We start from the raw sequence: 23,853 nt of genomic DNA, 5'->3' as shown, positions 1-23,853 counted from the left end.
AGTATATTATGTTGTAAGAATTTGCAATGAATATTCAGATGGTCAGGAATGGAGTTTCATTTATTCTCATACAATGATGATACAATGAACTTGAGACTAAAACCGGTTCATTTCATATACTGATCCGACAAAAAAAGGCATTCACCATGCACGAGTTGTTATAGACATATGATAAGCATTGAGATGCAATGTTATATTGATTCAATTATCTTCTGTCTTCATAAGATTATTATTTTATTTTTTGTTGAGTTTGTTAAGAACGATCTTAGGTATAGATTGAAAACACAAACACATGCATCGCTTAATATTATGATCATAACAATCAATTAAACCAAAAATGTGGAATTTTCTTCGCCGAAACAATTATTTTCTATTCGATTTGTACATATTCTTGTTCATCTTATCTTTCGGAATTTATTCACTGACAACTGGATGGTTAATTCAGGATAAAATTTGTCGAAATCTTTTCAATCAAAGTCGTACGTTTTGTAGATATATCAATGAAAATGATCGATTCGATGCAAACGAACTAATTATTCGTAATGAGATTCTGGCATTTGGCGCAACGTTCAATAATTATGCGTAAGTCAATTCTGTCACGAAACTATAGTACGGGTTTAAAATTGAATTGATTTTTATAGAAATCTGATTAAAACATTGCCAATGTTTTTATGGTCTCTATTTGTTGGTTCATTTCTGGACCGATATCCGAACGCTACAAAGTTTTTATTCATTTGGATGAATGTCATACAAATCTTGGAATATTTATTTAACATAGCTAATGCATACTATTTCGAGCTAAGTCCCTATTATCTTCTTTTGGTCAACCTGACTGTTTGTCTAACAGGTGGAATGACAACTTTTCTTGCAGCCATCAATCGCTACATTGTCGTCAATTCTAGCTCCGAATTTCATGCAATTTATTTCACCATTCTACATGTCTTATTAGTAATCGGTAAGTAATCATTTGCTGTTTATTCCGGTTCTGATTTATTATCATCCTGATCAAGCACCATCGTTGGGAACATTGATTGGAGGTTTTAATATCCGGTTTTTAGATGACAATGAGCAAAATATACAGCTAAGAAATTATAACCAAAATTTTTTCATTATGCTTGGAATAAGTTTGGTTTCATTTACGATGATTCTGCTAATTAAAGTCGATAGAAATGAATCTATCAAGAAAACGATCATCAATTGTGATTCTGAAGCTCTCATCAGTCCGGATATGAACCAGAATAATATAGACAATACTAATCAATCAATGATTGACAATTCGCATGAATCGTTCACGGTCCATAAAACTGAATATGGAGAAATTAAAAAAATTATTGGAACATTCTTTGATCTCGACAATGTTCGCCAAACTTATTACTGTTTCATAAAAATCCGTCCAAATCAGGCTCGCGAACAGATATATTTCATGGTTTTTATTATATTTTTGTTTTTGATTAATATGACAGGAATCGATTCGATATTCTTGCAATTCTCAGAACAAGTCTATCAACTAGATGCACAAGAATATTCCATTATTTCAGTTTATATAAAAATCTTACCAACAATCGTCTTATTGATTAGTTCATATATTCTGATCAATAGCTTACATTTGAAGGATGGAACAATGTTTGCATTGACAATAACGTCCGGTTTTATTAGCCAAGTTTTGATCGGAACATTTCCTAATTTATTTATTTTTCTGGCCGCCATCTTCATAGGTAAATTTTGTTACGTTTTATTTCATTTTTTAAATTATTATTGTTTTTCATTGTAGGCTCTTTGTTTAGCTTGGCAAGCATAGTGATTAAAACAAAAATGGCCAAAATCGTAGCAACTGATGAAGCGGGAAAAATATTCAGTATGACCTCTACGCTGGAATCTTTATCACCAAGCTTGGGTGCATTAATTTTTTCTACTATTTTTGCTTCAAGCATTTCATTTTATCCAACATTATGTTTTCATATTGCAGCTTTAATTACTCTAATATCATTAATTTTAGCTTTGTTTCAGGATTCATATTTTGAAAATGATGACAAATAAATTAATAGTTCTTAATTTTAATTATAGATGGTGTTACTAGATGAAAAACATGTGATAATTCTTGATTCTTTTGTTGGATTTTGTATTGTTATTTCGGAAAATCATCCAGATAACTTCTTTTAACTTATTCAATCATGGTCGAATCGCTAAAATCACCGACTCAGCTCACAATAGAATCTTGGATTCAAAAACAATTACGACTAATTAAATTAGATTATGATGAAGAATTGGAACGAAACCAGTGGGTGAATTTCCTAATAATAACTATCAAATTTATATTTCTGATTTATATTGTCTTATTTTTATTAGAGAACTGCGATCCAAACATTCATTAAAGCAATTGGAAAAAAGTGGACATGCCGTGCGTAAACTTATGGTTACTAATCAACGAACAGCTTTTGCTAAAAAAGTTATACAATTTTCCGTAAGACCTGAAAAACGTGATTTTGTCAATTTGATCAATAGCGGCATGTCGCATGGTGATATAGTCGGTGTTACCACACAGGAGCAGACTTCGGCTTTGTGTACCGGTGTAGTGCTTCAAGTAAAGCGTTTAACTTGCGAGATTGCTTTCAATACTGATACAACCATGTTCGAGGAAGAAAACGACAAATTTTTCAATCTAATTCAATTAACAAATGATATAACATATCGCCGAATCAAATATGCATTGGAAAACTTATACGAACGATCTCTTAGAAATTATCTGGTCTCATTACTTTTTGGCAACAATCCACTTCTTGATCCGTTGACTGTCTTACCGCCTTATACCAATGATTTACCTTATCCATTAGCTGGGCAATCCAATATTATCTGGTTTAATACGAATTTGAATTATTCTCAAAAAAATGCAATCGAATTCGCATTGTATCAACGTCATATAGCTGTCATACATGGTCCGCCTGGAACCGGCAAGACAACTACATTGACTGAATTGATTCTTCAAATGATCACACGTGGTCTTCGGGTATTGGTATGCGCGCCTTCGAACGTGGCTGTTGATAACATTTTTAAACAGTTGATCCATTCTTCACAAAAGAATATTTGCGCGAGATATCGCTTGAAACGATCGTTCAATTTCGTTAGAATGGGTCATCCTGCTCGGATGGACTCTGAGATACAACCATATTCATTAGATTCAATCGTTATGAACGAAGGGGCTGATGTACTTGGTGACCTTAAGAACGAAATCAACCAGATAAAGTTGGAAACCAAACAGAACAGGTACACTCGAGGTCAGATTCGTGAACGAATGAAAGAATTTGATCAGATCGAAGAAAAAGTTTCGATACAAAAACTAAGAGAAGCTCATGTTATAATGTCCACATGTAATGGCGCAGTAATGAATGGTCAATTACGTTATCTTTATGATGACCTAAACACATTTTCATTTGACGTGGTCATTATTGATGAATGTGCACAAGCATTAGAGGCTTCTACCTGGATACCATTATCATATGCCAAGAAATGTGTGCTCGGCGGTGATCACAAACAATTACCAGCAACAATCTGTTCACAGGAGGCCGAAAAACAAGGTTTGGGAATTTCTCTGATTGAACGAGTTGTTGATCAATTTCGAGATTGCCCAGATAAAGTTGTCAGAATGTTGACCGTTCAATATCGCATGAATGGATTGATTATGAATTGGCCATCAAGCTTTTTCTATGAAAATCGTCTCGAAGCAGACGATTGTGTAGTTGATCGTCGATTGAAATTAAAAAACCTCGACGAACCATTGCCAGTTATTCGATTGATCGATACGGTCGGTTGCTCAATGTATGAATTAGAATCTGATCAACAAAGTTTGTCCAAAGGAAACATTTATGAAGTAAAACTAGTTTGCATTGTGATCAAAGACCTTTTAGATAATGGCCTATCACCTGCTGATATTGGTGTCATCTCGCCTTACCGGCTTCAAACAAGCCTAATAGAAGCCGGATGTCGGCGAATGTATCCAGAAAGCATCACCGATCAGCTAGAAATAAATTCTGTTGATGCGTTTCAAGGAAGAGAAAAAGAAGTGATCATTTTGTCATTAGTTCGATCAAACGATGAAGGAACAATTGGATTTTTAATCGAAGAACGTCGTTTAAATGTTGCTATTACTCGTTCCCGCTCTCATTTAGTAGTTGTTTGCGATTCCGGAACAGTAACAAGAAATTCAACGGCATTAGAAAAATTTATTGATTATTGTTATGAACACGGAAAAGCAGAAAGCGCTTCCGATTATCAGGAATTGATGGATCAGATAGAAATGGATCATATACCCCAGGTGGTTTCGTCCAATTCACAGCAAGCGGTTGGTATACAATCAAACAAAAACAAAGATTTGAAGAAAAATCCAAAATCAAACCGAAAACAAGATAACAACAATAAAAATAAGAAAAAACAAAACAATAGCAAGCGAGATGTTCATACAAAATCGAATATCTCAATCAATAAAGATAAACAATCATTGAATAACGATCAAGATGAACAATTGTTTAAACAATTGGAAGAATTTACAAAAAACTCACTCATTAATGAGTTACGATTTCCAGAAACATTGAATTCAGGTCAAAGATTTCGGCTATATGAAAGATGTGAAAAATTGAACTTGTTGCATGAGACAAAAATTCTGGATGCCAATACAGATCCGCCAAGAAAACAAGTGATTGTTCGTAGGCCATTATAATTTTTATCGTCAATAATGTACAGAATTTACACATTGATAATTCTAAGTTGTTTCCAATTTTCGCCATCCAAAAAAAACAATCGACATGTAAGCATTTGGTTACGCGGTCGATGACATCTGTGATAATGACATTTCGTGACATGTTATGAATTGTCTTTTTTTCGCATATAAAATGCTGCTTTTTTCAAATTTCAACTTGAATGTTCAAAAGAATAAAATTATGTTTGTCAAAAATATTGTTTTGATTTGTTTTTTATACTAACAATTACAAGGACAAAGTTTATTATTACTAAATTAGATTTTATTTTCATTTGACCATTAAAGTTATTTTTTTAGGTAAAATCTGTCTAATTATCTATTAAATATTTTACTTGAGATAAAGATGGTTAAAAACATTTTTGCAGCAAGGGACGAAAAAAAAATGAAATTTTAATCATTAAAAACTTTATTAATATCATTTACTTGTTTGAAACAAAAATCTAAAATATAGAAAAGGATTGGCTTTCTTGGATCATCCCACACATTTATGTGTGTATGTGTTTTGCCATTTGACTTGCACAACAAAAAAAAAAATATATTTTTGGTGTAAATGTGTATTTGTGTAATTGACATTTTTCGTTTCCATGATAAAAAAAAGCAAAAAAAAAAAATGTTTTTCACAATTCGACGGAAACGGTTAAATATAAATTTGTTTGATGAATTATATGATCGGTTGATTGAAATGAAATACCCAGCTTATGAAAATGACAGACTTATTTTAGAAATGGTTGACATATATTAGCCCAAGTGAAATCGGAGATGATGACGGTAACATTGTGATTCATTATAAATTATCTTTAACTAAACCAATTTAGTGAGGGTGGAAATGGGAAAGCATAAAAACTTTCGACAACAGATTTGACTGATGACGAAAGAAAAAAATTAGACAAATCTTGTTTACTCGTCAAGTTTTCTTTGCACAATTATAACGAATGCGAATGTGCATGACGATTATTACGATGATAATGATGATCACATATTATGATCATTATGATTATGATGGTGAATAGATATTTAAGAAAAATTTATACGATGATTTTTGTTTGTTTGTCTGTGTGTATACATACATACATGTGATGGCATATATAAATTAAGTAACTGAACAAAATGAAAATGAAATATAGAGAAAAAATAGGAAGGAAGTGAAGAAGATGAAAAAAAGTTTGTTTGCAAATATTGATCAAATATTCATTTAAAAAATAAAATCATTATGTTCATTATTTTGTTAATTAGATTAAAATTATTTTCAAAACAACAATTATATATCAACCGATTTGATGTTTTAAAAATATTGACGTTTTCTTCCTTGTTTGTGTGTTTAATAATCGTTGGATAATGATTATTTGACAACATTTAATCCCATCATATCGTATCATTCGTGCATGTATTTTTTGTTTGTATTTAGAAAAATCTGGCAATAATTGTTGATTTGATATGAAAAACGACTATTTTTACAAGATTTTGAGATGATGATGTAGATATTGAAGTGACCATCGTGATCTTTTTTTTATCAGTTTGTATGATCATTCGTTTTGTAATTATGATCATAATGTTGATATGATGATTTATAGGCATTTATAAATGAATCATTTTTAGTTCTCACTTTTTTCTGATCATTTTATTCGTATAGATTAATTGATGATCAAAATGATGATTAAGAATATCTGTTAAACACCGTGAAATGTGATATAACTACTATGATTATGATGTTAATGTCGATAATGCATGAGGTGCTTAACTGTCGATTTATTTGAAACAAATATTTTCTCACTTGGCTTACACTTACACTTCACTTCGTTCATTCATTTAACCATATTATTTCGAATTTATTTGGGCCGATGTTTGAGAAGTTTTTAATGTACTTGTCATTGTATCAGCAATGATCGTTGGACTAACCATAGCTATCGCATTGTTTGTGGAGGAATCTGCAGCCATATAATGATCGATTGGTTGCATTGGATGATGATGTCGCTGTGGATTGAAATGCGGAGAAGGACGTCTTACCGACATCATCATTCGTGGGTGAGGATGTGAATGCATTGCATGCATAGGTCCATGATGATAGAATGATGGCCTATGTGGATGATGAGGATGATGATAATGATGAGAATGAGGATGTGGATGTGGATGTCGAGGAACTTGATGAGCATGATGGTATTGACGAGAGAAATCTTGATGGTAAGCTAGCGGAGGAGGATCGCTTGGTCCGTAAACTGGCTGTCCAACTGGGGATTGTTCTTCAGATTCTTGATTACCAGATGGTCGATATTCATCCTGTTCACGAGGATCATTTGATACACCTACCATATGATATCTTGGAATATTGCCAAGATGATGATGTGGGTGATAAGACTCTGCTGGTCCAGAATTTGGCCGGCCACCATAAACATGCGTTTGTGGCTCATTATCATCTATATCGCTTTCTTTCAATGATGAATGTCTCATTGATTCTGGATCTGGTGTATAGTCGGTTTCGAATACGGGAGCACGATGTGGATATTCATCAAGATGACTTCCACTGCCTATTATCTCACCTGGACCTTGTTCTTCTGGTTGATATTGCGATTGTGGCCTCTGCATTGAAGGTACCGATGATCGTATCGTTCCAGTTTCAAGACGATTATAATGATTGGTTGATTGTTGCTGATACATTGGAGATTCTTGATGAGAAGCAACGGGGTTAGAAGATAATGGATGCTGATGATGGTGGTGATGATGATGATGTTCATCTCGCATCATTTCTGCTCCATTATGTGGATTATTATCAGATTCTTTTCTCCAATGATCTGGTCCTTCATAATCTTGATCAGTATTTGGCGGATGATGATGATGTGGACCGTGACTAGTAGCCATTGATTCAGCAACTAATTGGGCAAATTCAGCTTGACTTATTGGCAATGTTTCATGATTTATACGTGCTATGATAACAATAAGATATATAATACCAGAAAAATATTCGTTTTTCCAAGAATAAAATTCTTTTTAAAACAAAATTTTTTTCAATTCATCATATAAACTTACCGGGATGATATGGTGAAAAAGCCATTGATGAATAATTTGGCCGATATCCAGGATATTGGCCGTACACAGTTTTCATCATCATTATACTGATAATGGCAATAAATATGGGATGGAATTTGACCATTTTTGACATTTTTTTTAAACGAACGGTGGAAAAAAACGTGGATCATCAATGTCGAAATAGTAATAAAAATAATAATAATCAACACACAAAACTAAGATATTGGGATAAATAATGAGGAACCAAGAAAAATTAATTATTTCGGGCGATTTTTTAAATACTGGTTGGTGTTGTTGGTTGGTGACAACGACACACGCTGATACGCCAGAAAGTTTTCGTTTTATCTTTTTGTTTCTTTATTTTAACCAACAAAAAATGATTCAAAATAACAATGATATTTAAGCAAGTTAATCAAAAAAAAAGAATGATACACTTTCGAATGCACCGACACTTGAACAAAATTTACCAACCGAATAGAAAATTACGTTTATCGGTGAGTGACCTGGAAACTGTTCTTTATTTTTTTCTGATTGACGACAAGCTACTTTTATAGGCAAAAATGATTTTTTCGCTGCTGCCGACAACTAAAATTTCCATTGCTACGTTCAGTTCCAGTAACGCGATGATTTTTTTTCGGTACATAGTACACATTATAGTTTGCTAGTCTCTTTCCTTCATTGGATCAGGTGTCTCTTGGACAATTTTTTTTTCGTTTAGCAACAATTGTTTGTTCCAAAAAAGAAAGAAAAATTTTTATTCTCACGAAGAGTACGAGTCAGTTCCGCGACAGTTTATCTCTTTATGGTACTATATCTCTCTCCCTCTCTCTCTTTTCTTCACATTTTACTCACACAAAAGAAATATTTTTTCCTTAAAGGAAGGTCCGAACAAACATCACCATTATCATGATAGGAAACAAATGAATGAATTCATTCGTTTTTTTTTGGATAGACTCGATGTAAGTTCAAGTGATTTGCTTTTGATGTAATCAACAAAAATAAAGAAAAGAAAGGAAAATCAAAAAAGTTCTCGAATTTTCCCCAAAAAAAATAAACTAAATTTTAGTAATGATTTTGATTTCATTGCTGTTCATACAAATTTATCTGGAATGTAAATGATGGATTTTTTGCTCGATTGGCATTTGCAAAAAAAATCCGCATAGATTGCATATTATATAATGGACACAATCACCGGCGGCAATATTCATCAAAAATTTTTTTGTTTAATACTTTTATACGATGATAGCTGAATTGATGATCCATCAACGATTATTATCATGATTATGGCTATGTGATATTAACATCGGAGCAAGCCAACACTTTTTTCGGTTAATCATGGTAATGGTGGTGGTGGTTGTAGACTTAATTCGAACAACTGTTGTTCTTTTTTTTCCTTATCATCATCACAAATATTGCTGCTGTTCTTAACCATCGTAATCAAATCGCCATCTAATTTCACTTTTTTTTCATTTTTTACATTTAATATTAAAAATAAGAAAAAAATCGATCCAATTTTCCAACTGGCAAAGTCCATCGATTTTCAGTTCAACTGACAGTTTTTGACCAATTTCAGGAACTTTTTTTCTTTGACCAATCATAAGACTATATTTTCGATCATCATCATCATAGAGATGTTGTTCGGGAAGCAAATGAGCAAAAAAAATGTTTGTCGTCATGGTTTTTTTCGAGTAAAAAATAACATCATGATGGAAGATGTTACTTCAAAAAAACAAGTAGAACAAGACGAAATTTTTTATTTTTGTTTGATGATTTCACTATTTTATTGAATGTGTGTGTGTGTGTTTTCCAATCAATCAATTCGAAAAATTTATTCTTTTCATTAGGTAAACCACATAATTGAGACGAATTTCATATTAAATCAGAAACAAGAAAAATCGACAAATGATTTTTTTCATTTCTTGAAAATCGCCTGCAAGTCAAAACCACCAGGGACATAAATGACAAAATGCATCATGAATCACAGTCTGTTACAGAGGTCATTTTTTGTGGAACTTTTATTTTTTTGGATCAAATTTCCAAAAGTAACGTAGCTTTTTCCTCACTTATTTTTATGTCATTTGTTTGGTCGACATAGAAATAATGCATTTTATATAACTTATAAAATAAAAATAATAGAAATAACTTTAACCTGACCTTTTTCGGGTTTAGAAGTTTCTTCCGTTTTTCTAACATTTGAATTCATGAAAAAAACTGTGCATAAATCCAAAAAACAAACGATCATCATGAAACGTTATTAAAATGAAACAATAACTACTAAAACCAGACAAACAAAGCCAATTTTCGAAGACAAAGGCCTTTGTATCATTATCGACTTCTTAATACTGATCCGATTTGATTTTTTTTGCAAAAAAAAAACTGTTATTTATCATCCGTATTATAAAAAAATCCTATACATTGCTTCTGTTTTGGATATAAATTGTTGCCCTGTTCGATAACTAGCATTGATGTTCATCATCATCGCTCAGTAAGTGGCAATCAGGAACAAAGAGAAAAATCTCGACCACATGAAATTTTAAGATCAATACAGACATTATTTTTTCTTGATCATCATCATCATGTACAATATATCATTATCGTCCAAGATTAAACGAAGAATGATTATTAATTAATATGGATACGAAAAAAAAATTCAGCAATTAAACGAAAAAATTTTGAATGTAAAAAAAATCTCAAAACTTGAAAGTTCCAGTCGTATAAAACTTCGTGACTAAAACGCGACCATACGGGAAATATATTCACATATAATATGAGCATCTTCTATAAGTTAAAATGTTCAGAAATTTCGGAACAAACAAACACCGGTCACTATATAGAATTATCCGATGAGGTTATGACGCCTGAAAAGATTATTCATCGTGCGCATAGAACATCCGTTTTTTTTCGTTATCATCTTGAATGGAATGAGTTCTCAATCCGTTTCACTACTACCCTTCGAAACTAGAAAAGTGAATATGAAATAAATATGATGATGAAAAAATAGCAGTAACAAAGAGAAAAAATAGGCCACACAAGACATTAATGAAATTGATATTCCTTTGAGTTTTCAACTAAATTTTCTTTGTATACAAATGTACACTATCACAGTGTCCAAAAAAATAAATTTGACAAGTTACCTTGCATAAATCAATGAATAATTATCAGTATGGATCGTTGTTATCATGGAACATCATTAAACGATCAATCTAGAAATGAACAAAAATCGGAATATTATTCTTCGATTTGATGCTAGTGAAAATTATCAGAATTTTAACATTATTGCTCATCATTTTGTCACGTTTCGAATGATAATTTCAATGTTTTCTTATTTATTTTTCATTCGAAATCATTTCGCATTTTCTCATCGATCGTTTTCATCGATTTGTACAACAATTTTCCTGTTTTTGATCATAATCATTTTGAATCAGAATAATCATCACCATGTGGCTTCACAAGCAATGCCAGCTTCACCCAGCAAGTATGATTTATTCTACACATTTTCTTTCTTTTTTACTTATATTATCTTCGATATTAGGGCTCAAACGGAAATCGGTCGTAACATAACGAAAATATTAAATACTATTCTAGATAAACGTTATGACAAACGTGTCCGGCCCGACTATGCTGGGCCACCAGTCGAAGTGGGTGTTACTATGTATATAATAAGCATTTCGTCCGTATCAGAAGTTCAAATGGTAATTAATAAGCGTTTATTTTATTGATAAATATTGATTTTCTCCTATATTTTTTTATTTTTTTATATAGGATTTTACAGCCGATTTTTATTTCCGGCAAGGTTGGCGTGATAAACGTTTATCATTTAAACCACGTCCCGGTATTGATGCCTTGTTTGTCGGTTCAGAGGTTTCCGATAAAATTTGGGTTCCAGATACCTTTTTTGCTAATGAAAAATGGGCACAATTTCATCAGGCTACTACTTTTAATACTTTTATACGGATTCGTGCTAATGGTGATGTATTGCGATCAATTCGATTAACAGTAACATCAAGTTGTCCGATGAATCTTCAATATTTTCCGATGGATCGACAATTATGTACAATTGAAATCGAAAGTTGTAAGTTTAGAAATGTTTGAAATGATGATGGCATGCAATAATTTGTGATTTGTTTCTAGACGGTTATTCAACGGCTGACATAAAATATAAATGGGGTATCGATGGTAAAGGTTCGGTGGGCATTTCAGACGTTGTCGAACTACCGCAATTTAAAATCAAAGGCTTCAAAGAGTTTTCGAAAACTGAGGTTCTAAGCACAGGTTTGTTTATTTCTAAATTATTTGACATGTTTGATTGATTTTTTCCTTCAACAACAACAATGAAAAAATAATCAGGAAATTATTCACGCCTGGTTTGTGAATTGGAATTTGTACGAAGTATGGGCTATTACCTGATACAGATTTACATTCCTGCTAGTCTGATTGTTATAATCAGTTGGGTATCATTTTGGCTACATCGTGTATGTATATTAATTCTAATTTAAATATTTAACTATTGGTATAATTTATTAATCATCACTTTTTAATTTAATTTTTGCTTTAAAAGAATGCATCTCCTGCTCGTGTACAATTAGGCGTAACCACTGTGTTGACGATGACAACGTTGATGTCATCAACAAATGCAGCATTGCCCAAGATTTCCTATATCAAATCGATTGATGTTTATTTGGGAACTTGTTTCGTCATGGTATTTGCCTCCTTATTAGAATATGCTACTGTTGGTTATATGGGCAAACGAATAGCTATGCGTAAAAATCGTCATACACAAGTAGCCAAATTCGCACAATCTCATAGGATATCAACAATGATGGCAGCAGCAGCTGCAGCAGCCGCGGCATCATCAAAATCAAGTGGTCATCCATCCAACAGTATAGAAATGATGCCACCTGGTACACCACACCCACCGATCGCATTTGCAGATTCAACAACAGGTGAATCGCCACGAGCTCGAATGTCGATCGCGAACACAAATAATCCACCAGTAAGTTAAATTTTTAAAATTTGAATTCACAATTTCCACTCTTAACATTTGTATAATTAGGAAATGCGATTTAGAATGATTGGCAGTTCCAGTGGTCAAAGTCAACCTGGTCAATCCGATCCAAAATGTCGACCATCATATGATTTTAACAAGAAAAAAATATCATTAGCAATGGTTGAAAGCGACGTTGAAGAAGGTCAACAACAGGCACCACAGACACCTGGTACACCACCACCACAGATACCGATACCCGGAGCAAAAAATCAGAACACATTATTCGGTGTTTGTCCAAGCGATATTGATAAATATTCACGTGTTGTGTTTCCAGTTTGTTTTCTTTGTTTTAATCTAATGTATTGGATCATTTATATGCATATTAGTGAGTTTCTCACTGGCGAATTCGATGAAAATTGATTGGCCATTCATTACACAATTCATAAAAGCCAATTGTGTTTTAATCACTTTATACGCCCATACCTACTACATAATCAATTGTTGATTATTATATGAAAAACCATAAAAAATGAACAATTTTGTGTTTTTTCATATGAAAAAATAACGATCAAATTTCATATAGACAATGGAGTGTGTCAAATTTGATATATAAATAAATTATTATTGCTGACCGGAAAACAATTTACACACAATCAAAAAAAAAACAAGTTTTTTTTTTGTTTTTTAATCAATATCCAATATCCATTTTTGATGTCCCTATAGAAATTGAATAAAATTTTAGTAGCAACGACAACACTTGATTGATTCAATTTCGATTTCAAACGCCATTAGCATCAACATCCATTATGTATTGTGTGGTTGTTTATTAATGAATATGCTGATTTGAATCAAAGAAATCAATACAATCCATTATCTTTTCTGTAAAAGTAAAGTATCTAATGTATATATCAAATGGGAAAAAAACCTTATCTCAACAATGTTTTTTGAGTGTAATTGTTGTAAATTGTCGGCTTACCTTCTTATCGGATACAATCTGTATTTTCATATTATAATTATATGTAACTTTCGCTATCATTATAAACAAGATTTTTCTCATTGATCGAATCCGATCGCGTGCTTAAATAATCGATGTCATGGAACCAATCAAATCGACCTACCAACAAGCCAAAATGATAAGAAAATAAACAAATAAAAATTGGTTTCATAATAATTACTAAAAAACATTGTTCAAATTCCATTCATATTGAAAAAAATACATTGTTGATAACATATGAACAATTTGACGAAATACAATAATTAATGATCAATATAAACCATCGGTTTAGGATTTTATCATGCTCAATAATAATAGTCAATGTTAGCTAATTTTATTTTATTTTTTTCCGTAGGTTCTTCTATATTTTCAACTACAACAGATTGTTCAACATACTGCATCATTTCCTTTTTAAATTTCGGAAGAATATTTTTTTTTACATTCCCCCAATTAATTTTGTCGAAAAAAATAACTTCAAGCCAGTGAAAAGTTAGATTGTGGTGTATCAAGATCAAAAACCTGACTCATGAAGTATTCAATCGACCTATCTATCTTTCGATCGGGCGTCACAAACAATTATCAGCAATTTGATCAATAGAAAATTTGAAAATGTGAAAATAATTATCAACGATGAATCATTGGCTAAACAATTGATTGATTAATGTATCGGTTTACTAAATTTACCATTTTTTTCTGGAACAGAAAAAAAAACCAAATTTACTCACGATGATGATAACAAACTTATTGCTTAATGATCATGTTTGTCATTCGTAACGATATTTCGTTGGCAATCATCATTAACGATTATCTTGATGATGATGACGATTATTTTAGAAATAAAATGAGCGAAAGTCATTTGCTTCAATAATCATCATTATTATCATCATCATCAACAACTGAAAAAAAAGTCAATAAGGAAGACTAATTTTCACCTAAACGGAAGTTATGAACTATATAATTTCATCATCAAATTATTTATACATTTTTTATAAATTAGAATAAAAAAAAATAATTTTTTTGGTAATTTTTTTTCTTTATTTAAATTATATTATTGAGCAAGAAATTTTATTGTTCAAATTGCCGAAAAAAGACAAATTTCTATTTTTGGTTCCTTGTATATGGACACACACACACACATAACTATATTTTTCATATTATTTGATATTGCACTACAATTTGTTCAAAATAAGATTATTGAATTCAATTATGGAAACAAACAAACAACAGATATTTGTTGAAAATTATAACAAATAAAAAGTAAAAGGCAAACTTAACAATAGAGAATTATCATGTCCTCATTCGACAAAAAATAAAATAATGAGCTTTGATTCGCTTTGGAAAAAAACTAGAATAAAAATGGACATTCTAAGAATTTGAAGAATTATATGAGATCAAAATTTTCGATCAATCATTTGATTGTGATTGATGAATGTGGATACTTGTGATACTTGTGATGGCAATGAATTTGTCATAGGCGATAATGATTCGGAATGATTCGATTGATTTGGATGTGGTTGTTGAAATGAAAACAATTGCGGCTGATATCTTGCCAGTACAGGTTTGGAATTCATCGACGATGATGTAACAGTGTTGGATTTATTTATCAAATTTTTTGGCTTAGGTGAAACTTCTGGTTTTTGTTGATTCTGCATTGATTGAACACGAACCGGTGGTTTTGGTTTCGGTTGTGATTGTTGTTTGGAATCTGGACGCGTTCCAGTACTTGAATTGGAAGATGCAGTAGATGATGAACGAATTGGAGGAACAGGTCGATTTTCTTTTTCACTTTCATTCATTTGTTTTTGTTCGTTAATGATTTTGGGTTGCTGCTGCAATGATTTAGATTTGGTTTTTCGACTTTTATCCACAACAGCATATAATTCTTCAGTTCCATTCGTATAGGTTTCTACCTTAGACATGATCGGTTTGGAATTTGCTTCAATTTGATCCTTTTCAATATGCATTGATGTAGGTAACATTGGTGTTGATAATAGTCTAAATTCTTGTTCAATAGGTTTTTCAGTAATTGATACATCATCATTCAATGATTGTTGAACAACTTTGCAATGTTCTTGTATTGAATCATTTACAGATGATGATCGTTGTTCATCTGATTTTTGTGGCTGGTTCAATTTAACAAATGTTGAATGTAAATTATTATTTTGATCACCCTGATTTTGTGTTCCAGATGATGAAGAGGATAAATTTCCATGTTCTTTTGCTATCAGCGATGCTTGATTTGTGGCTGAAATTGTCGTTGTTTGCTGTTTAACATGTATATTATATTGCTCCAAAACAATTTGATAGGCAATCTCGAATGCTTGCCCTAAGGTAAGAATTATTTCCGTGACTAGATCCTGTTTGTATTAATGAATGAAAATAATTATGCTCGATATTCATTGAAAACATTCTGTATTAACAAACCGTTTGTGTTGACATGAATACGTGACAATAGTGATTGTTTGTTTCAAAATCTTTTGTAATGTAAGCAAAATAATTTAAATCTTCACTATCTTGACAAATGCAATGAATGTTACGGATTTCGTGCTCACATATTAATCTCTGTTGAAAGAATGTTAATAAGATTAGTAGTAGTTTTTATTTGATGTAATGTTTGAAATTATTGGAAAAACTTACATTTGATTTTGAGTCCTTAAACTGTACTCCCTGGCATGAAATCGATAGTAAAATTTTCAGTATTTTCTCATTCGAAGTGGCTGTTGCTGATTTCAATTTTCCAATTGATGCTCGTGTCGAATCGATTCCGCGTAATTCGCGGACTAATGTTGATCCTAAATAATTCACTAAATATTGGCATTCTCCATTAATTAATTCATGACGAGCATGTTTCCAGCCTTTCCACGATGTTGTTGACGGATTTTGTTGTTGTTCCGTTGTTCGATCTCGTTCGCGTTCAAGATTCGTGCACGTACTAGCATTATCCGTGGATAGCCATGGCGAAAGAGCCTGAATAGAGCAAAAAGGAAAAGATTAAGTTAAAAGGTAACTAATACAAAGTTCAAAAGTTTACATCACTATTATCCGACACGATCATTGAATCACGTTGATTAAAATCGGATAATGAATAGAGGATTCGTCTACGATGACCACATTTATCAATCTCCAACATTGTTTCCAATTCTACTTCCCAAATGTTGCGAATTTTCCTTAATTCTGTAAGGCCATTATTATGAAATATATCGACATATTGCTTTAGATGAATGAACGCAAGCCATTCTGCAATTGATAACTGTTGTATTTGATCACGTGTCAACTTAGGTGTCCTATAGGGTAATAATTGAGCGGCGCGAAGAATGGCGTCTCGGTGCAATGCTTGAATTATGCCGATTTCAATCAGATCATTATCATCCATGACGTTATTATCCTGTTGGAATGAAAAGAATGTATATTTGTGACGCGCAAATAATAATAAATCAATAAAAAATAAAATTGTTTTGAAAAAGTTTAAACTAAACGAACCATAAAATCCAGATCATCGTAACCGTTTTGAATTAAAATATCTTTATATTGTTGCATGTCAATCTCTTTGAGCCAAAGGAAAATTTGTTGACTTTGATCCTGAAGAATGCTAGTTTTATTGTTCAATAATCGATCTTTTGTATCGGTTGAATGGAGACCATCACTGTTTTGTTGATGACCTCCATCTATGTCAATCACTGTCAATTGATGGTCTCCATTAAGACTTTTACTTTTCTTTTTCTTTCGTAAAGTTGCATAAATATTATTCGGCTGTGTTATCATTGCACCAGTCATTGTTGTTGATGATCTTTGATCAATTGATTTCGTTTTTTTCTTTTCTTCATGATTGTCATCATTACCGGTGTGATTATGAACGGAAAATTTGCCATTGTTCAGTTTGGTCAAGGATTCAGCACGACCACTCAGGATAGATCTTTGTTTGCGAAGCGATTTTCTCGCTTCACTCAATTCAACTGTTTTCTTTTTCTTTTCCATTGTTCCGTTTGATGATGATGGCGCTGGTTGTACCGTTACGTTTCGGTTATTTCCAATGGATTTAGCCGGCGTCAATCCTCCTCGACATAATCCGGCAAATGGATTTTCTTTTTCACCTTTTTTATCAAATTTTAATGTCTCACAAAATGCGCTATAATAATCAGTTGATTGAGGCTGTTCATTATTTTTACGCTTTTGTTCTGACGGTTGTGTAGATAAATTGGGTTGCTGTTCCGATCGTTGTTGTTGTCGTTTATTAGGATTTCGATGATGACGATTACGAGCATGTCCTTCCACTCCACATCTTGTAATTAATTTAGCATTCTTGTCCACATTTCCCAATTGAACAAGTATTCCAATTGATTTTTTATTATTTTCATGCTTCTCCATATTATTCTCATTGATTTGTTCGTTATTATCCGGATCAGTTAATGTCCAATTATCACGACAATCTTGATAATGGTGACAATTTTTTGTTAAAATTGAAACAGCTTTTTTTCTTCGTTTCGTTCGTTTCGGTTCAGCGGAAACGGAATAATGGCCATTTGTCTTCAAAATTGTAATGTTATGATCGTCATAAAATTGCTAAACTCCCATCAAATCGAATCAAATTTAATTCGATTCAATTCGATAAGGGCATATTAAGCATACATACCTGTCGTAACGGTTCCATCGCATGAATGATTTCGGTTTCGGCACTATTTGGACTTGGCGGATCATTTTTCGGCATTAAAATGTTATCAGTCTCGCGATTAGAATTGCTCACAATCGGTTTATTCACATTGGTTAGGATTTGTTGCTCATTTACTTCTGCTTTCGATTTTAGTAGTTGCGATGACGATTGCAAACGTTGTTGTTGCGGGGTCTGCTGTTTCCAACATTGATAGTTTACCGACGATCGATGATCTTGTTGATGATTGTTAGATTTCTCTTTTTCATATTCTTCACGTGCAGCCTGATCATAAAGTAGATAAAAATCATCAATGGAATGGTGTGTCGCCGATGATAACAACGATGAATCAATATGTACTTCATCATTGTCTTTTAATTTTGAAACGATTGTTTGAGGTTTTTTTGTTTTCTTGCTTTTGGTTTGATTATTTTCTATAGTATAATTATTTGCAAAAAAAATATTTTAGTTTTTTAAATTTTCCAATTGAGATAATTACCATTTTTGCTAATAACACTGTTCATATCCTGTGAAGTACTATGATCACTTGAATCAACCAAATCCGATAATCGAGATTCGGTTTGATTGGTCTTTATAGTAGTCGAAGATGGTGGTTGTCGTTTTTCATCACTATCTAGTCTGGTCATTCCTAAAGATACTTTTGAATTATCATTTTGATCAACTAAAGTTGACAATTTGACTTTTGTAGAAACTGAACATTGATCAACAGATTTCGCCTTTGAAATTTTCTTAGCATCAATAGTTTTTCTTGGCGGCTTAGTAGGCGGCTGGATCCCGGAAGTCTTGTTCATATTGGTTGTGGAAGATGCAGCAGATGAAATAGAATAATTAGATGACGAAATGATTACAGAATCATTGTTATTGTTCACAATAACATTATCAAAATTAGACTTCGAATTGAGCGATGTACTCATCATCATCATCATTCCAAGGGATAAATGGTCATCATGAGTTAGAATATTTGAAGATGATGCACCACCCACCAATAGATTGGGTGATGTAATTCGACGTGATGGTGAATCACGACCATATATTGCCACATCATTAAACGATTGATGATGATGAAAATGACGGTTTTTATTATTAGGATCATCATCGAAAAATCTCTGATTTGATGTTGATGAGCGATACATCAGTTTTTCATCATCAATCGTGAAAGAATTTGAAGATTTGATTTGTGCTGAATGCGATTCTATTGAGCCATCATTCATTAATTGATTCGATTCTATACATTTTGATTCTGTTCCATTTCTTTGATTGAGATGTTCATCAAAAATAGATGCTAATTCTGAAAAGATGGATGTAGAAAACAGCGAAGAAGACGGAGAAATACAATCGAGGCGACCGCCATGTTCATGACTCAATGGATAAAGATGATCAACTTGATGACGATCGTCATCATGTTCATTCATATGATCACCATCAGTATAGCCAGGCGGTGGTGAAATGCATTGAATATCGGTTCCATCTTCATCATCCATTATAAGATCATCGAAATCCGGATTATTATTATCTTGATGATTATAGAGTATATTCATATCTTCTTGTAACATTGAATCGACAATAGTTAGATCCTGATCTTCAGATTGTGAATGATCACCACAAAGTTGCCCACCTCCATAGCTGTTTGTATGACTAATATGACTAGTTGTAGTATCGGACATGGGAGAAATTAACTCGTTCGTACGGTTCATGATTTGATCATCATCATCCAAATTATTATCATTTATACGTTGTATATGTTCTAGAAATATTGTATTGTTCATTATAATTATCATCATAATCATTTATTAGCTAACCTCTAATCAATTTTCTTGTCTGTTTGGCCACAGACGTGTTTAGGCCTTCAAGTAGTTGTGTAACTTTTTGTCCATGATCATTGCATAATTGTATATTGGTACCTGCTTCTAGTAATAAACGAACAACTTCATTTTTACCGCACAATACAGCATCATGCAATGCCGTTCCATTCACCGTCTGACCGTTATCAAAAGTAAGAGACAATTAACAGATGAAAAAATCGAAATACATTAGAATTATACAATTATTAAATAGTCTATTATTTGGTTAATCAAAGTATAGAAAACGATCCTAATCAAACTAAATAATTATTATGCATGCCATTACCAGGTAATTAACATCAAATCCTAGATCCAGTAGTAATTTTACAATCGATTTATGACCATTTCGCGAAGCCAAATGTAATGGTGAATGTGGCCTTCGTATAACAGAATTCTGGTTATTGTTTCTATTTGTTGGCAAATATTCATTGAGCAAATCGAAACGTATTCTCAACAACAATTCAATCGTTTCTAAACGGCCATATTGACTAGCTAAATCTAATGGAGTTTCGTGACGGATATTCTGTACGAATGGATCAGCACCTTGAGTCAATAATAACGATACAACAGGAGTGTGACCATATTGACAGGCAGAATGTAATGCTGTTTCATTGTCTTTGTTCTGCCAAGAAACCAATTAAATTAAATGTACAAATAAAAATTGTTTGGTCAGATGAAAAAATAAAAAATATGTGAATTAAAGTAAAATTTATTCCAAAAAAAAACCTTGAGATTAATATCCGCTATCGTCCTTTTTGCCGAGTTATCATTGGTCTGACTATTATTATTCCCACTGCTATTATTTCCATTACCGGCATTGTTGATCGAAATTAACATATCTACAATTTCATAATCTCCGGTCCATGAAGCTAGATGTAATGGAGATGATCCATTATGATCCACTACATTTGGATTGGCACCATGTTCCAACAATATCCGTACAATGTCTCTATAATATTTAAGATTAGAAGAACAAAAACAGTGATAAAATTTTCACAACAAATTAACTGAATCGTATCCAAAATCGATCAAGCAAACCAAGGTAACTTACTTATGACCATTAAGGGAAGCATAATGTAAACAGGTAAAACCATTTCTGGGATCAGTTGTATTCGGACCGGGTAATCTTCTCAGGCTATCGGTTATTATTATAAAAAAGAAAACAAAAAAAAGATTAATTGATAAATTTTTATTTTTAAAAAAGTTACAATTAATTGATTTTAATATTAAAAGCGAACTTTTAAAAACTTTTACATTTTTTTGTCAATAACATGAAACAACAGCACCGTAAAAAATAGATTGAATTGAATTAGGTTTATATATTTTTTTTTCTTAAATAAAACAAGCGGATTATTAAATTTTTCCCGGTCAAAATAGCCATTTCGAAAATTTTAATTAATTTTATGATAAATAAAACATGAATATCGTATCTATAGTTTTTTTTAAAATTCAAATTGTTCAACTTATTGAAAATTCATTAAATTGTTGCCAAACATATTAATAAAATAAAATGAAATTCTTAAAAAAACAGAAATTAAATAGCGGAAACAATAAAATCTGAATAATAAATATAAGAGGATAACTGATTTTTGATCAATTTTTTTTCGTTTAAACTTTTCAACTATTCATTTGAACTTTTTAAGTTTGAATTAAAAAAAGAAAAAATAATAATAATTTTTATTTCTTTTGTTGTTTCCGGAAATTGATTTTAATTTTAATTTCATGAACGTTCTTGAAAAACAACAATCAGACAAACAATTACTAAATGCCTTTTATCATTAGTTCAATGGTTACTGACCCGTATGACATTATTATTTATATTATCATTTTCAAGAGGGAAAAAATGAATCAAAAATTTTCAAGTAAAATTGAATTTCTAGTTTGATTTTGTTTTTAATTTTAATAAATAATTTAGATTAGTTTTTTTATTTGTTTGAAATACCTTGTTAAATTAAGCGGTCCACTTTTCTTAATTCGAGCGGTAAGAATCTTTTCAATAATATGATAATGTCCACTTCGTGATGCTTCCAATAGATCCTGTTCTTTACCCATTATCTCCCGTTTTGTTTAATGTGCAGTTGATTTATTTGAATTTGAAAAAAATCGTTAAAATTGATTTAGATTTTGGATTTCAACATTGCTTGTGTGGTCATCGAATATTGACATGATTGATGATTCAAAACAAATATATAAACAAACAAAAAATAGAAATGATTGTCGGTTCATATAGCTTTTAGCTTATGATGACAATAATCTGTCTGTCGAATGATTATCGACAAATGAGAAAAAAAAATATCAAACATCATACAAACAAACACTTGTTTTTGCATATCATTTTATGATTTGACAAACAAATAATTTCTAGAAGATAATAATCATAATAATGATGATCGCCGGCGAACCGAAAAAAATAACAAAAACCGATTGACAAGTATTAATCGAAATAGATTTTCGATCAAGAATCACTTGATGAACAAAAACAAGTATTAGACGAATGTCTTTCGAATTGATGATAAACAATGAACAAATTAATGATGATCAAAGGAAATGTTTGTCTTTTCTCAGATAAATAGGTCAGATGTGAAGTTTTCAAAATAAAAATTTACATCATCGATCCTGTTTTTCTTTAAAAAATCATTGATGAATGGAACCGTGAAATAGCAGCTGTCAAAAGATATATTATGGCCAATGAGTATGGTTATGATTTATTTTATGTGAATTTTATTTCATTTTGATTCAAAATTTTATGTTGTTAATTATAAATATTAGAGATGTTACTATGGTGTCCTTGATTTTTAAATTTGTTTCATGATAAACTAGAGATTCTATACATCGCATGTTATGAATATAATAATAATAATAACATTGTTGATCATCATTAACTGTCAAATATTTATCCATTCATTTCATGAATACATTGCGGATGTAATTAAACATATTTTAAATTGGAAAAAAAACAGAGAGAATAACCAACCTTTTCGTACAAGCACACACACACACACTCACACCCAAACAACATAAAACGTTTTCAAGCTCAAACATCAAATAAATGAATAAAATTCTTAGTTTTTTTACAGCGAAATTCTTCACAATAAATGTAGCGCATTTTCATACTATAAAATATAGAGTTCATAGTCATTTATTTTCGAAAAAACGGCATAGAAATTCGGATAAGAATTCTGACAATTCATCGCTTCGTAAAACTAAAAAAAAACAACAAAAACATACAAACAAACAAAAATTCTAAATGGCAGTGTCAAAATACTTTACGAGACTTCAATGTAGTGGCAATACTAGAATTTTATTTATATTCCCGTATCATCATTTCTATCATACTATCTACAATCACCGTATCCAGTTGTGAATACTTAATATTATTTATATATAGTCCGGTCAATATCTTTTCGGAAGATATTTTTGAATTCGTACTACAGAAAAAATGCAGCCATCATCTAATGTGTTGAGAAGTATAGATGGGTCCTAGCACCCTCTGTATCGACCCGATCATTTATTTGGATCGCTTGCCTACATTCATTAATTTTTTTTTCACTGAAAAGGTCTTTCGGATAGAGGCGCGTCTCCTTCATTTTTGGA

The 23,853-nt window shown here is 31.7% G+C and overlaps 5 protein-coding genes across 8 annotated transcripts; 3 read left to right on the top strand and 2 right to left on the bottom strand.

The window, feature by feature from the left end:
* Positions 1–228: 228 nt before the first annotated feature.
* Positions 229–2,058, top strand: LOC113789117 (uncharacterized). Its single transcript, XM_027338614.2, has 4 exons — positions 229–582; positions 642–955; positions 1,011–1,715; positions 1,772–2,058. The coding sequence occupies exons 1-4, from the start codon at positions 338–340 to the stop codon at positions 2,035–2,037; spliced, it is 1,530 nt and encodes a 509-aa protein (XP_027194415.2). The 5' UTR covers positions 229–337; the 3' UTR covers positions 2,038–2,058.
* A 13-nt stretch (positions 2,059–2,071) lies between these two features.
* LOC113789081 (DNA-binding protein SMUBP-2-like) lies at positions 2,072–4,975 on the top strand. Of its 2 annotated transcripts, none has more exons than XM_027338571.2 (2): positions 2,072–2,278; positions 2,347–4,973. In XM_027338571.2, exons 1-2 carry the CDS (start codon positions 2,172–2,174, stop codon positions 4,709–4,711), a joined length of 2,472 nt encoding a protein of 823 aa, XP_027194372.2. In that variant the 5' UTR covers positions 2,072–2,171; the 3' UTR covers positions 4,712–4,973. The 2 variants fall into 2 exon arrangements, with proteins under 2 accessions (XP_027194372.2, XP_027194379.2); XM_027338578.2 differs by having other exon boundaries at positions 2,101–2,282; positions 2,347–4,975.
* A 158-nt stretch (positions 4,976–5,133) lies between these two features.
* Positions 5,134–8,138, bottom strand: LOC113789108 (uncharacterized). Its single transcript, XM_027338602.2, has 2 exons — positions 7,772–8,138; positions 5,134–7,668 (listed from the first exon to the last, which is right to left on the bottom strand). Exons 1-2 carry the CDS (start codon positions 7,902–7,904, stop codon positions 6,566–6,568), a joined length of 1,236 nt encoding a protein of 411 aa, XP_027194403.2. The 5' UTR covers positions 7,905–8,138; the 3' UTR covers positions 5,134–6,565.
* Positions 8,139–10,836: 2,698 nt separating this feature from the next.
* Positions 10,837–13,929, top strand: LOC113789099 (gamma-aminobutyric acid receptor subunit beta-like). The gene is made up of 7 exons (XM_027338589.2): positions 10,837–11,246; positions 11,304–11,463; positions 11,534–11,843; positions 11,903–12,043; positions 12,119–12,243; positions 12,330–12,764; positions 12,825–13,929. The coding sequence occupies exons 1-7, from the start codon at positions 10,981–10,983 to the stop codon at positions 13,176–13,178; spliced, it is 1,791 nt and encodes a 596-aa protein (XP_027194390.2). The 5' UTR covers positions 10,837–10,980; the 3' UTR covers positions 13,179–13,929.
* Positions 13,930–14,803: 874 nt separating this feature from the next.
* LOC113789128 (uncharacterized) lies at positions 14,804–23,458 on the bottom strand. Of its 3 annotated transcripts, XM_075824668.1 has the most exons (13): positions 23,234–23,458; positions 22,202–22,517; positions 21,311–21,394; positions 20,986–21,208; positions 20,546–20,881; positions 20,218–20,395; positions 18,897–20,162; positions 18,383–18,831; positions 17,233–18,312; positions 16,784–17,137; positions 16,390–16,719; positions 16,177–16,314; positions 14,804–16,109 (listed from the first exon to the last, which is right to left on the bottom strand). In XM_075824668.1, exons 2-13 carry the CDS (start codon positions 22,309–22,311, stop codon positions 15,144–15,146), a joined length of 5,514 nt encoding a protein of 1,837 aa, XP_075680783.1. In that variant the 5' UTR covers positions 22,312–22,517; positions 23,234–23,458; the 3' UTR covers positions 14,804–15,143. The 3 variants fall into 3 exon arrangements, with proteins under 3 accessions (XP_075680783.1, XP_027194426.2, XP_075680784.1); XM_027338625.2 differs by having other exon boundaries at positions 22,202–23,458; XM_075824669.1 differs by having other exon boundaries at positions 17,233–18,276; positions 22,202–23,458.
* Between the last annotated feature and the right edge of the window lie 395 nt (positions 23,459–23,853).

This window comes from Dermatophagoides pteronyssinus, unplaced genomic scaffold (genome assembly GCF_027571235.1).
Source record: "Dermatophagoides pteronyssinus isolate colony J.1.1.1.1 unplaced genomic scaffold, Derpt_VIB-CSIC_2022.12 sq0002, whole genome shotgun sequence".
In the NCBI taxonomy this organism is placed as follows: Eukaryota; Metazoa; Arthropoda; class Arachnida; order Sarcoptiformes; family Pyroglyphidae; genus Dermatophagoides; species Dermatophagoides pteronyssinus.
Note: the sequence above shows the minus strand (reverse complement) of the source record. Positions and strands in the feature narration are given on the sequence as shown.